The sequence below is a fragment of the Heptranchias perlo genome, chromosome 22 (assembly GCF_035084215.1).
Source record: "Heptranchias perlo isolate sHepPer1 chromosome 22, sHepPer1.hap1, whole genome shotgun sequence".
Classification (NCBI taxonomy): domain Eukaryota; kingdom Metazoa; phylum Chordata; class Chondrichthyes; order Hexanchiformes; family Hexanchidae; genus Heptranchias; species Heptranchias perlo.
In genome coordinates this window covers 32,321,356-32,336,040 of record NC_090346.1, presented here as the reverse complement: position 1 = coordinate 32,336,040, position 14,685 = coordinate 32,321,356, and the positions used below count along the sequence as shown (strand labels likewise).

General features: G+C 45.9%; 1 protein-coding gene across 1 annotated transcript in view; it reads right to left on the bottom strand.

The window, feature by feature from the left end:
* Positions 1–14,685, bottom strand: part of clec19a (C-type lectin domain containing 19A) — a 47,802-nt gene that overhangs the window by 12,190 nt on the left and 20,927 nt on the right. The window contains exon 4 of the mRNA XM_068003061.1: positions 4,928–5,060. Coding sequence (XP_067859162.1) covers positions 4,928–5,060 — 133 coding nt within the window. The remainder of the gene's footprint in view (positions 1–4,927; positions 5,061–14,685) is intronic.

Genomic DNA, 14,685 nt, shown 5'->3' with positions numbered 1-14,685 from the left:
TCATATATAATGATTAAATTACTTTTCTTAAATTTGGAGACTAGAGAAATTATCTGGTAATGTCATTATAATTTTTTCCACAGTTAAGGGCAGCTCCTAAATGATCCATAATTAATTTCCCAGCAAAAACATTTTTTATTTTGACATTATTTTGGCACTCGGAGCGGAGCTACAGGCGGGAGCGGACCTAGGAGAGAGCGCGGGACTCGGAGACTACTAAAGGCCCAGGCTCGAGGGCCTACCCGCACTCGGAGCGGAGCTACAGGCGGGAGCGGACCTAGGAGAGAGCGCGGGACTCGGAGACTACTAAAGGCCCAGGCTCGAGGGCCTACCCGCAGAGAGGCAATCGGTGAAAAAAACAAGGATTGACGTCACAGGACAGCGGGTAGGTGATTGGCGAGTCGATAAAGGGAGCAGCGGAGGCCTGAGGTGAGTAATTAAACTCACCTACGTGAGTCTTTTTCCCCAGCGGGGAAGGAGCTTCGCGGGCTTTTTCAAAGGCAGGGGGCGGGGCCAATTCATTGGTACCCGTATATAGGTGGAGCGGTTGCTAAACCCGAGACACTACACTAGTAGTGACTTCCACCCTCCCACCTCCTCTAACCTTTTGGGGGGTAGAGGGAATTTAAAGGGTAGGTTCGTTTTTATATTTTGTTTTCAGGGACTTAACTCCTGGACCTAAGATAAATAAGAAGCAAAAAGTAATCCAAAGTGGGACGTCACCAAGGAAGAGGTAAGTGATTGGTTGGTGAGTATTTTCCTGCTGAATTTGTCTAAGGTTAGGGTTTGTGGATTCTTGGGTCTCTGTTGTGTAGTGGGGGACTGCTGTTCAGCAAGGGCCCTTGAGTATACCTTTTAATTGAAGTGAAATTGGTGGGATTCATTTAATTTGAATTAATTAGTTAAAGGGTAAGTCATGTCAGGACAGCCCAGCCTCGTGTTATGCTCTTCCTGCTCTATGTGGGAAATCAGGGACCCTTCCGGTGTCCCTGACGACCATGTGTGCGGGAAATGTATCCAGCTGCAGCTACTGACAAACCGCATTGCGGCACTGGAGCTGCGGATGGATTCATTATGGAGCATTCGCGATGCTGAAAATGTCGTGGATAGCACGTTTAGTGAGATGGTCACACCGCAGGTAAAGGTTGTACAGGCAGGAAGTAAGTGGGTGACCTCCAGGCAGAGTAAGAGGAGCAGGCAGGCAGTGCAGGGGTCCTCTGTGGCCGTCCCCCTCTCAAACAAATATACCGCTTTGGATATTGTTGAGGGGGATGACTTATCAGGGGAAGGCAGCAGCAGCCAACTTCCTGGCACCAGGGGTAGCTCTGCTGCACAGGCTGGGAGGAAAAAGAGTGGAAGAGCTATAGTGGTAGGGGATTCTATCGTAAGGGGAACAGACAGGCGTTTCTGTGGCCGTAAACGTGACTCCAGGATGGTTTGTTGCCTCCCTGGTGCCAGGGTCATGGATGTCACTGAGCGGCTTCAGGGCATTCTCAAAGGGGAGGGTGAGCAGGCAGAGGTCGTGGTCCACATTGGGACCAACGACATAGGTAGGAAGGGAGATGAGGTCCTGCATCAAGAATTTAGGGAGCTAGGTAGCAGATTAAAGAGCAGGACCTCAAAGGTTGTAATCTCTGGATTACTCCCAGTGCCACGGGCTAGTGAGTATAGAAATAGGAGGATAGAACAGATGAATGCGTGTCTAAAGAGTTGGTGCAGGAGGGAGGGTTTCAGTTTCCTGGATCACTGGGCCTACTTCTGGGGAAGGTGGGACTTGTACAAGTCGGACGGGTTGCATCTGAACCAGAGTGGGACAAATATCCTTGCGGGGAGGTTTGCTAGCACTGTTGGGGGGGGTTTAAACTAACTTGGCAGGGGGATGGGATACAGAGTGGAGCTACAATAGGGGGTGATGTGCAGCCAAATATTGAGAAAAAAACAAGTCAGCTTGGAAGACAGGGCAAATATGTAAGAGCAAGGCTGGATGGCATCTATTTTAATGCAAGGAGTCTTGCAAATAAGGTGGATGAACTGAAGGTGTTGATAAACACATGGGAGTATGATATTGTTGCTGTCACAGAGACATGGTTGAGGGAGGGGCAAGACTGGCAGCTCAATATTCCGGGGTACAGAATCTTCAGGCGAGACAGAGGGGGAGGTATAAGAGGAGGGGGGGTTGCAATATTAATTAAAGAATCAATTACTGCCATAAGGAGGGATGATATATTAGCAGGTTCCTCAAATGAGGCCATATGGGTGGAGCTTAAAAACAAAAAGGGGGCAAGCACTTTGATGGGAGTGTACTATAGACCCCCAAACAGTCAGGGGGAGATAGAGGAACAGATATGTAGGCAAATCTCAGAAAATTGTGCAAATAATAGGGTAATAATAGTGGGGGATTTCAACTTCCCCAATATTAACTGGGATACTCAGAGTGTAAAAGGCTTAGAGGGTACAAAATTCTTAACGTGCATCCAGGAGAGCTTTTTGAGCCAGCATGTAGAAAGTCCTACAAGAGAGGGGGCGGTACTGGACCTAATTCTAGGGAATGTGGCCGGCCAAGTGGAAGAAGTGCTAGTAGGTGAGCACTTTGGTGACAGTGACCATAATTCAGTGAGATTTAAGGTGGTCATGGAAAAGGACAGGGAGGGGCTGGAAATAAAGGTTCTAAATTGGGGGAAGGCCGATTTTAATAGGATAAGGCAGGATCTGGCCAAAATGGACTGGGATCAGCTGCTTGTAGGAAAATCCGCATCGGAGCAATGGGAGTCTTTCAGAAGGGAGATTGAGACCATACAATGGCAACATGTTCCCGTAAAGGTCAAGGGTGGTTCCAAGAACTCCAGGGAACCTTGGATGTCAGGGGATATACGAGAATGGATTAGGAAAAAAAGGAGGGCTTTTGGCAGATACAAAAGGCTAAGGACGGAGGAAGCCCTAGAGGAGTACAAAAAGTGCAGGGGGATACTTAAAAAGGAAATTAGGAGATCAAGGAGGGGCCATGAAAAAACACTGGCGAGCAAAATAAAGGAAAATCCTAAGATGTTTTATAAGTATATTAAGGGTAAGAGGATAACTAGGGAAAAAATAGGGCCCATTAGGGACAAAAATGGCAATCTGTGTGTGGAGCCGGAAGATGTAGGAGGGGTTCTAAATGAATTTTTTGCATCTGTTTTCACTATGGAGAAGGACGACGTAGACAGAGAAATACGACAGGGGGACTGTGATATACTCGAACATATTAACATCGAGCGGGAGGAGGTATTGGCGGTTTTAGCAGGACTAAAAATGGATAAATCCCCAGGCCCGGACGAAATGTATCCCAGGCTACTGTGTGAGGCAAAGGAGGAGATTGCGGGGGCTCTAACACATATATTCAGAACCTCTCTGGCCACAGGGGATGTGCCAGAGGACTGGAGAACCGCTAATGTAGTACCATTATTCAAGAAAGGGAGTAGGGAAAAACCGGGGAACTACAGGCCAGTGAGCCTAACATCAGTGGTAGGAAAATTATTGGAAAAAATTCTGAAGGACAAAATTAGTCTCCACTTGGAGAAGCAAGGATTAATCAGGGATAGTCAACATGGCTTTGTCAAGGGAAGATCATGTCTGACTAATTTGATTGAATTTTTTGAGGGGGTGACTAGGCGTGTGGATGAGGGTAACGCAGTGGATGTGGTATACATGGATTTCAGTAAGGCCTTCGATAAAGTCCCGCACAGGAGACTGGTCAAGAAGGTACGAGCCCATGGAGTCCAGGGTGCCTTGGCACTTTGGATACAAAACTGGCTTAGTGGCAGAAGGCAGAGGGTGATGGTCGAAGGTTGTTTTTGTGACTGGAAGCCTGTGGCCAGTGGGGTACCACAGGGATCTGTGCTGGGGCCCTTGCTGTTTGTGGTCTACATTAACGACTTGGATATGAATGTAAAAGGTATGATCAGTAAGTTCGCTGATGATACAAAAATTGGTAGGGTGGTAAATAGCGAGGAGGATAGCCTCAGTCTGCAGGACGATATAGATGGGTTGGTCAGATGGGCGGAACAGTGGCAAATGGAATTTAACCCGGAAAAGTGCGAGGTGATGCACTTTGGAGGGACTAACAAGGCAAGGGAATACACAATGAATGGGAAAACCCTAGGCAAGACAGAGGGTCAGAGGGATCTTGGTGTGCAAGTTCACAGATCCCTGAAGGCGGCGGAACAGGTAGATAAGGTGGTAAAGAATGCATATGGGATACTTGCCTTTATTAGCCGAGGCATAGAATATAAGAGCAAGGAGGTTATGATGGAGCTGTATAAAACACTGGTTAGGCCACAGCTGGAGTACTGTGTGCAGTTCTGGTCGCCGCACTACAGGAAGGATGTGATCGCTTTGGAGAGGGTGCAGAGGAGATTCACCAGGATGTTACCAGGGCTGGAGCGCTTCAGCTATGAAGAGAGACTGGGAAGATTGGGTTTGTTTTCCTTGGAGCAGAGGAGGCTGAGGGGGGACATGATTGAGGTGTACAAAATTATGAGGGGCATAGATAGGATGGATACTAAGGAGCTTTTTCCCTTCGTTGAGGGTTCTATAACAAGGGGGCATAGATTCAAGGTAAAAGGCGGGAGGTTTAGAGGGGATTTGAGAAAGAACTTTTTCACCCAGAGGGTGATTGGAGTCTGGAACTCACTGCCTGAAAGGGTTGTGGAGGCAGGAACCCTCACAACATTCAAGAAGCATTTGGATGAGCACTTGAAATGCCATAGCATACAAGGCTACGGACCAAATGCTGGAATATGGGATTAGATTAGACTGGGCTTGATGGCCGGCGCGGACACGATGGGCCGAAGGGCCTCTATCCGTGCTGTATAACTCTATGACTCTATGACTATGATTATATTACAGAAATGCATATCCTAGATACTTTAGATATTTTAAAACTTCATACCACTGTTTTGCCGGAACCATATCTGTACACAGTCCTCCTCCTCCTGTATTAACTGGGTCCCATCATCAGGTTGGTTGCCATCCCAATAGTTATAGTCATATGTTGTCCCATCGGTCCATTCAAACTCCCCTTCCTGCCAAGAATGATCATTTTAAAAAAGTATTTTGAAGAACTTCATTCATTAATTCATCTACATAATTAATTAGTCTAAAAAATAACGGGGCAGAAAATCCACAGTCCTTCTGGCGCGCTTGCAAGGTAGACCAGTTACACCGGGTCCTAGCCTTACACTGAGGATTCTATGGGATCTTTTAAGGTACAGAGCCTCCGCATGCCCCTTACAAGACCAGCAGTGTAGGATGCAGTGGAGTCATGAACATTTGGGGTTCTTGCGTCCCCAGCCTCACAGGGCCCTGGTGTATCCTTGGCAGCCAGTATGTTCATTGAAAGCAGGCATAGAGGCCATTTCACTGGAGGAAATGGGGCTAACCTACGATCCAGCCTGGGGCCCCAAGAAATGTATGGTAAACAATATTTTAATGCTGGGGCCCCATACTAAGGGAGCTGAGGGGGCCTGAAAATCTTCTTTCTGGGGGGCTCCAGCAAGCATACGCATAGAGGGAACCCTCCTGATCCCACAAACTTTGACCATATCCCAGCACTTACATCAGGAGGTGCTTCCCCCACCCAACAGATTTTGTTCCCGATTTCTTTTGCCTTTTATTTTAAGTAGCTGTTTTAATGCAGAGTTAGTACTCCTAAACTACAATACCGAGTAACACATTCTCAGTAGGTTTCCCTATTTTGATGAGCATTATCTTTAGTGTTTTAGCAGCAATATGGAGAAACAGCAAGATGGTTTGCTAATCAACTGCACTTCAATCCAAAGAAGTAATTTGAATTTAGGTATTGTTAAAGCTAACATAAACCAGTGCAAATAACACAATAAAACTCTCACAATAAAAATTAAATTATGAATGGATCATGACAAATTGGAAATCCATTCTGTTTAATGTTATAGGAATCTTTATCTTAGTCAGTCTTGCATGGTGTTGCAGAAGGTAAATTCAGAGAATATGGTCTTTTTTACCTGTCTCCCTTTTTCCTTTGCTCTGCTGTCATTCAGCTCATCCTTAACCTTTCATCTACAAACCCCCATCCCACTCTTCCCCCCCCAAAGGTGGGTAGAGAGAGGCCAGAGGCACCCTACCCTCAGCTGGTTTCCCTGCTCCCCTCTCCATCCTATTCTCCCTTCCGAACTGATTCCCTCAAAAAGGCTTTATTTGCTTTCAAAATTAAACTTTTTTAAAAGTCAAATAAGATTGAGGGAAAAAAACTGTCTGATTCTCTATCTGTGTGTGTGTCTCTCTCTCTCTTTCTTTGTGTCATAAGAACATAAGAAATAGAAGCAGGAGTAGGCTATATGGCCCCTTGAGCCTGCTCCACCATTCGATAAGATTATGGCTGATCTTTGGCCTCAATTCCATTTTCCCGCCAGTCATAGGTGCTAGCAGGTGAGATAATTAGTTGCCTCCAGATTCAACTCCTGTTTTTTGAAGGTTGGGCCTGGATTTTCACTCAGAGCCATGGAGAACATTGGGGAGGGGGGCAGGGGAGCATTTCCGGACCGGGAAATTCAGAAGTACAGGTTTCCCGGATGTCCTTACAATTTTGACCTTTTAAATTTTTTCAGTAGGTTTCTCGCTGGCTGCCTGTTGGACGGAAAAGCAGCCAGGGAGCAGTGAAAACCAGCAGTGGGCCGGTTGGAGGCGAGTTGGGGTCGGGTTTTACATTTTTACAATTTTTACCTTCCCGCCCGCCCCCAACCCACCCGTCCCTGGGAGTTAAAATTATCCCCTTGATCTCTCTCTCTCCCTCTTTCTGATCTCAATCTATCTATATCTCTGATCCCTGTCGCTCTTTCTCTGACCCAGGTTCATAGATGTTATTAAGTGAAGTAATTAATTGACTTCAAAATTCAACCAGTTTTTTGAGGGTGAAAATAGATTTATTAGCATGAAGAAAGTCTGTCTGTCTGTCTTTCTCTCTCTCTGAGTCTATTTCTTCTCTCTCTCTTTCCCATTCTGCTCCCACTGACCCTAGTCGCTCTGGGGGGGAAAGAAAAATTGAATAGAGCCTATTATTGGGCGGGGGTAGTGCGATCCGCTGTTACCCTGCGCCCAATGGCCCCTGCGCAGGCAGAACATGACTTTCGTGAGGCCTGAGGACTTAGCAGCATTCTGAATCAGCGTTGACACGAGGATTCAATGCAATTCACACTTTCCACCAGCAGGGGGAGCCCCAATCTCTTAAAGACAGGCTGTCACTTAAAAATCTCTTAAAGGTAGCTGGTATCTGTTATTTGCTGAAAATAACAGTCTGCTGTCTGCACGGAGTCTGAACGGAGATCAGACATCGCACATGCAAAACATAGATGTAGCTCCCATCCTCCTGTTTATAAACTGATGAATTATGTTAAAACATTGAATAAAGGTTGTGCACTACTAAATCCCACATCCTCCTATCTTCACGCCAAACCTCATCAATCTGCCGATCTGAGTTTGTACCAGGCCTGCGCGAGTGCATGCACCAAGGTTCTCTGCTGATGCACTAGAAGCCTTGGTGCAAGAGGTGGACAGAAAGAGGACCATCCTATATCCGCAGGGGGCGGGGTGGGGGGGAGTAAGAGGCCCTCCAGACATATGCTCAAAAGGCAGTGGGAGGACGAAGTCAATGCCAGGCCCACAGCATCATGAACATGGATGCAGTGCAGGAAGAAGATCAATGCTTTGACATGAGTGGTCAAGGTAAGTGAGGCCAACTGTCAAGTGGCTTCTCCTACCAGCTACACCATTAGCCGTATCCACTGCTCCATGCACTACACCCCCATCACCCACATACCAACAAACTCTTTCCATCAGTACTCAACTCTTCCAGATGCTTTCTCTCACCCTTATACATTACCATTGTTGCAAGCCGCCCACCCACAACTCACAGGCCACACGCACTGGCAGATATTCAACCATGACAGACACATCACCCAGACACACGTTCCACTTTCTTGCAGGAGAAGAAGGCGCATTTCAGGAGGCAGCAAGTAGCAGTAGCATTTAGCCCCTCGAGCCTGTTCCGCTATTCAATGAGATGATGGTGGACCTAACTCCATGTACCCATCTTAGTCTCATATCCCTTAGAACCGTTGGTTCACAGAAATCTATCAATCTCAGATCTAGAATTCACAATTGAACTAGTATCAATTGCCGTTTAGAGAAGAGCGTTCCAAACATCTCCCACCCTTTGCATGTAGAAGCATTTCCTAACTTCACTCCTGCATGTCCTGGCTCTAAATGCTAGGCTATGTCCCCTGGTCTTAGTATTCAAGTATAGGAGAGTTCCAAAAACAGTTATAAATGTCTCAACAGCCAGAAGCGATAATCCAACCACTAACCTGTAAATCCTGCATGGTCCCTTTAAATATCACTGGTGGGGGGGGTCCTCCAGGCACTTTAATACACGTTCAGATGGTCGGGTTAAGATTGTGCATTGAGTTGAGCGTTAGACACCATTTTGGAACTTATCACTTTAAATCAGCATTGCACACTGATTGTATCCATTTTCTCCTTACTTTACATGCTTCCGGTTTTTGGTATTTGCACATGCGCTAACTCCTATACCAAGATGGCGCCCGGCGCACATCACACTGGAAACGTGCGTGCGCAGCCAAGATGCCATCTTGGATGTTGGCGAGGCCATGTAGCGCCGAACAACGGGCGCTACACAGCCCAATTTAGCACCCTCTCTCTCACCTACTCTCTCAGTTTAATATACTTTCCCAAGTTTATAGGACACAAAACAGAAGCTACAACAGGAGTGTAATGGGAACACTGTCACTTTTTCTCATTCTCTCTCATACATAAATACAGTCTGGCTAAAATTTAAAGTCAGTGCCATGGATGTCAGTCACCTCTGCGAAAGCCATTTGGTCAACTATAAAGCAAAAGGCTCTGAAAGATTAGGTGTTAAAATGGGCAAGTATCACCAGGCGATATCAATCATCTTTTTATGCTCACTCAGGCCTGGAAGTTGTAGTTATTTGTTTATAGGGGCTGTGAAAAGAGGCAAAGCTAATTATTGACCCACGGATGTGAATAGGGGCAGATTTTGTGTAACAGGCATATCAGCCAGGCTGTTTTGATGCTGGTGATTGATCAGGCTAGCAAATATATTCATCAGCTTTTGGCCACCTCTGTTTCTTGTTCAATGGTACAGCAGCCGGCATAGAGCTGAGTACACAAAAGGCCTAGAAATTGGGCCACATAGCGCCCATTTTTCAGGTGCTACGAGGCCTACTAAGGCTCCAAAATGGCCAGCAGGAGGCATGCGCGCACTTCTAGTTGGAAGTGTGCAAACCGCCATGTTGGATAAGGACAAACAAGAGATATCTTTTACCCATGCCTTAAGCAGGCATTAGGCCCTTTGAATATGCAAATAAGGCATTTAATGCCTGCTTGAGGTCCCCACTCCAACACTGGTTTTCCCTGAGGTAGCCCGTGCCATCGCGGGCTGCGCTCTGGGAAACCAGTCCAGTGGGACGCCTGCCAACCAAGAAGGTAAATAACCTACCTGAATGTGGAGCCTGGAGGAGCAGGAGTGCTACTCCCGACCCCACATTAAAGGACCCGATTGCCGCCCCCATTGCCTGTCATTCCCGACCCCCGATCCTGCCCCCCGACACCCGATTGCCCTCCTCCTGGCCTCAACTCCCGATCCTCCTCCCCGACCCCCGATGCCCTCCCGACACCCGATCGCCCTCTCCCTGGCCCCGACCCCCGATTGCAAAATCCAGGCCCCCCCACCGTCCCCCGTCCCCCGACCTGTTGCCACAACCCGATCTGCGGCCCCAATCCGCCCCCTGGACCCACTTACCTGAGGGTCGCTGTGATGCTAACAGCGGTCCTATTTTTCTTCATTCTTCGTCCAGACTTTGCTGGTGGCCATTGCACCGTGCCAGCTCTATGACAATGAGATCCGAAACCCAATATCTTGGGAGCCTCAGACCTCACCATTCTGGGGCAGGGTACTTACCCTTCGCTCCCCGAGCGCTCCTGCATTTCTAGGCCAAAGACTCTGTAGGCTAGACTCAAATCTCAGGGTTATGTTTTGTGTTATAGATGCTGATCCAAGCTCAATGTTATTAGGACGATTAGTAAAGTGTTGAGCCTTTTATTATTTTCTGAACTGAGGAATTGTAAGTTAAATGTTGTAATCTAGTGTTTTGCCCAACATATATCCCTCAACCAAAACCACCAGAAACAGATTAGCTGGTCATTCATCTCATTGCTGTTAGTGGGACCTTGCTGTGCACAAATTAGCTGCTGCATTTGTCTATAAAACAACAGTGACTACATGTCAACAATTGTAAACAATTTTACAACACCAAGTTATAGTCCAGCAATTTTATTTTAAATTCACAAGCTTTCGGAGACTTCCTCCTTCCTCAGGTAAATGTTTACCTAAGGAGGAAGTCTCCGAAAGCTTGTGAATTTAAAATAAAATTGCTGGACTATAACTTGGTGTTGTAAAATTGTTTACAATTGTCAACCCCAGTCCATCACCGGCATCTCCACTACATGTCAACAGTAATTAATTGGCTGTAAAGTGCTTTGGGACATGCTGAGGATGTGAAAGGCGCTATATTAATGCAAGTTCTTTCTTTAGTGGAATCTACTGGGTTAATGTATTGCTATTGTTTAATTATTACTTTTAATGAACTTGATTTATGGATTATAGCCTAATCTACACAGTCTCACGGAATGGTTATTCTTCCATTATCCAAAGACCAGAAAGATATATTTGTCATTTCCAAGCTTATTCTACTTGACCCTGGACAACACTACATTATCAGATATTAGTCCTAATTTTAACTCGGGGCACAGTTAGGGCAGGAGGGAACCCCCCCATGGACTTCATGGCATGAGGACTGGGCTATTTTAACTATTTAAATTGTTCAGCTCTGTCTCCCGTCTGAAATCAGTGTGAGTATCGCCTTGGCCAGCAGGCGGGAGCGTGAATTGGGGCAGAAGCCAGACAGCGCCAGGGATCAAAGAAAACAGTTCCCGGCAAGGTAAGTAAGTAGCAGCAGCAGGGGTCTGGGCTGATTGCAGCTGGAGGAAGTTGGTGGGAAAGGCCAGGGCAGAGGAGACCCAAGCTTTCCTTGCTGGGCCAGGAGGAGCATTCCTGCTTCACACTCCAGTTCACAGGGAGAGAGAGCTTATTTATGAGAGGGGTGCTGAGCAAGAGATAAATATTTAACAGGAGCCCGAAGCCAGAACATGGACATTAGTGACACTGCTCTTCCAGAATTTAAAATAAAATTGCTGGACTATAACTTGGTGTTGTAAAATTGTTTACAATTCCTTAATGTGGTTTAATTACTTCTCTGATTATACCTAAGCAACTCCGGAATGATTCAGTAAGTTACAGTTTGCTGTTTAAACAGAATCTAATATTCTACATGTAAGGTAAATGCTGGTGGCTCAGATCATAGGAGAATAATACTTTTAAATTGCATTTAGGAATGAATAATATGTTTAGGTTTGCTTTTATCTGACTTCAATATTACAATTTGATTGGGTAAATGCTATACTAGCTTGAAGACAGTTAAATTGAACTTTAACCAATTAAAGGGTATACAGGACAGCTCTTTAGTCTTTCGCTGTTATGTAGGTATAACCCAGTCCACCCACTCACAAACCCACACACACATCAAGTGCTTGAATAAATAAAGGCATGACAGTGAAGCACACAAAAATATTAAAAGTGTTGGAGGAGATAGATTTCAACATAAAATATACAATTAGGTGACCTAACGGTTGTATTATCTACCTATGGGTGAACATCACCAAACAAGACTTAATAAAGTCACCAGAGCATTCTGATATGAATATCATATCTAATGGGTTCCATCATGATTAAAGTGATGTAGAGGATATAGTGATGCCAGGACATCATAGAAGATGTGATAATGACACAAAAGGATATTTTACCTATCGCTTTAAACATCACATTTTCAAAATGGAAGCTGCGCCTTTTTCAAAATGGCAGCTGGTGTCATCTTGGCTGCAGAAAAAAGGCGACTGGCCTTTGATCAGAGTTGAAGGTGCTTTGAAACAGATGTAGATTGATTGGGCCTAACATCTAATGAGGGCTGAATTGAACCTGATAATGTATATCTATATTTCTCATCAACACCCCCATGAGGTAATTTTCACATCTTTGTGGTTAAAGATTGTAAGTATCGATAGTTTTATTCAGGCAATCAGTTTTGTTTGATAGACTGAATTTCAAAATAAGTATCTATTCTTTAAAGAAATTGATAGTACATAAAAAATAATTTTTTTCTGGGCAGTTTGGCCACCTTGCTGTGGTGTACGAGGATGTAGAATCATAGAATGGTTACAGCACAGAAGGAGGTCATTCGGCCCATCAAGCCCGTGCTGGCTCTTTGCAAGAGCAATCCAGTTAGTCCCATTCCCTGCTCTTTCCCCGTAGCCCTGCAAATTTTTTCCCTTCAAGTATCTGTCCAATTCCTTTTTGAAAGTCATGTTTGAATCTACTTTCACCACCCTTTCAGGCAGTGCATTCCAGATCATAACTACTCGCTGCGTAAAAACATTTTTCCTCATATCATCTTTGATTCTTTTGCCAATCACCTCAAATCTGTGTCCTGTGGTTCTCGACCCTTCTGCCAATGGGAGCAGTTTCTCTATATATAAAATTTTGTAAGCTAGCACTTACATAATCCCTCCAAAGATTGTATTCTCTTTTTGCTAACTAACAAGATCATGTACTTCTTTCTATAAAGCATGCCATTGGCAGGAAGAACTGCAAATACACTTATTGGACTGATTTATTTGGTTAGCCCTTTATGAATTGTCTCCAGTTCTTAAATACTGTATTGTGCTGTTTAATACCCCACCTTGCTCCTACAAGTATTTCCATTTGTAAATAAACCTGATTAGTAGAGAAGCCTGTTGCCATAAGTGTCTTGCATGGCTAATATTATCTAAATTAATGTGTAATGTTGTGAAATCCTATGTTGTATCCAGTAGCAGTTTTTCTGTTAAAGTTACATTGCTAACCCTAAGACATGCTACTCCAGATCATCCATGCTTTACAATTGTAGCTTTTGGCTCATAGGGAACACAGGCTTATATAGGAACTGCAACTTGCTGAAAACACAAATAATATGACTTGGGAGGGAGCCCGAATTGTAACTAAGCAACAAAACATTGATTCTGCAGTTGTTTTTTAAGATTTGAATGCAGGAACCAATTTAGTTTAGATCTCCTTGGTAGCTGTGTAGTTGCTCAAGAAATGTACGTTGTGTATTTTGTGATTCAATATATAGAGATGGGCATGATCTTAACTCAGAGGTGGGAACCCAGCGCATCTGTAGATATTTGCGTGGGGAACTCAGAAGCCAAATGAGTGCAACGCAATCTGCGATCGCAACTCAACTGAAGGTAAGTATTTGTGCTTCCAGGTTTCCTGCACCCCAGGCAGCCAGATTGTCAGGTTGGTTGCCTGTCGGAAGGGAAAGGGGCCGCGAATGGGAGAGGGAGGCGAGGCGAGAGAAATCGTGGGCCGTGGAGAAGAGCGGGGTTCTACCATCGCGGGGGGGGGGGGGGGGGTAGGTGTCCAGCATCGTGGTGGGGGAGGGATGTCCACCAGGGGGAAGGGGGGGAATCCAGCATCAGGGGAGCACCATCGGGGGCGGGGGTCATCCAGTGTTGGGTTGGGGGGGTTCCAGTGGCGGGGAGCTCCAGTATCAGTGGGGGGGTTCCAGTAGCGGGGAGCTCCAGCTTCCGGCGGGGGGGGGGGGGGGGCCACCATCAGAGGGGGGTTGGCGGGTCGGCCGATCGCGGGGGTCCGATTACGCCAAGTGAGCTTGTTGGGGCTGAAGCACTCTTACTCCTCCTGGCCCACAAACAGTGCAATAAAGGCACTCACCACATGGATCCGGCCCTTCCCACCTGCTTTCACCTGATGTGAATCAGAAGCGATGGGAAACCAGAACAGGTAAGGTTATAAATGTTTTACATTTCTAATACACAAAATATTAAATGCCTCAACTATCGTAATGAGGTACATTGCCCCTTTAAGTATCGGCTCGCTGGCTTTAAATGGGGATGGGACTTCTGGGTTTCTGTTGTGCAGACGCATCCTAATACGTCTGGGTTAAACCCGGAAGTGGGCGCGTTGGAGCCGGGATGCAGTCCCGCTCCGAAAATTCACTATTTTTACTGTCCACCCATCCCCAACCCACCTGTTCTTGGGGCTAAAATGACTCCCATTATCTCCCGGACTAAATCCAGTCTCAATATAAAATGTTCAACGTGATCATAACTGGCAATCCATGTTATTTTGGATTGCAACTTTACACATCAAGGACACAGCCCCCGTCATCTTGAAAATGCTGCTAATGATTATCAAAACATTTTAAAAATACCTCATTGACGTTTTGGTTTTATTAATCAATCCCTCGTGGTGTTGCACAAAATTAATCAAGACAAAGTGCTGTCTTCAGATCATGCAGGGTGGGGATCATTGAACCACGGCAGAGGAAGGGGTGAAAGGGGGGAGGAGGGAAGGAGGGGATAAGCGGGCTGTGGGGGAAGGAAGAAGAGGGAGGAAGAAGGAAAGTGGAGAGAGGAGGAAAGAGGGGCCAGCTGGGAGAAGTGGGGGCAGAGGGGAGA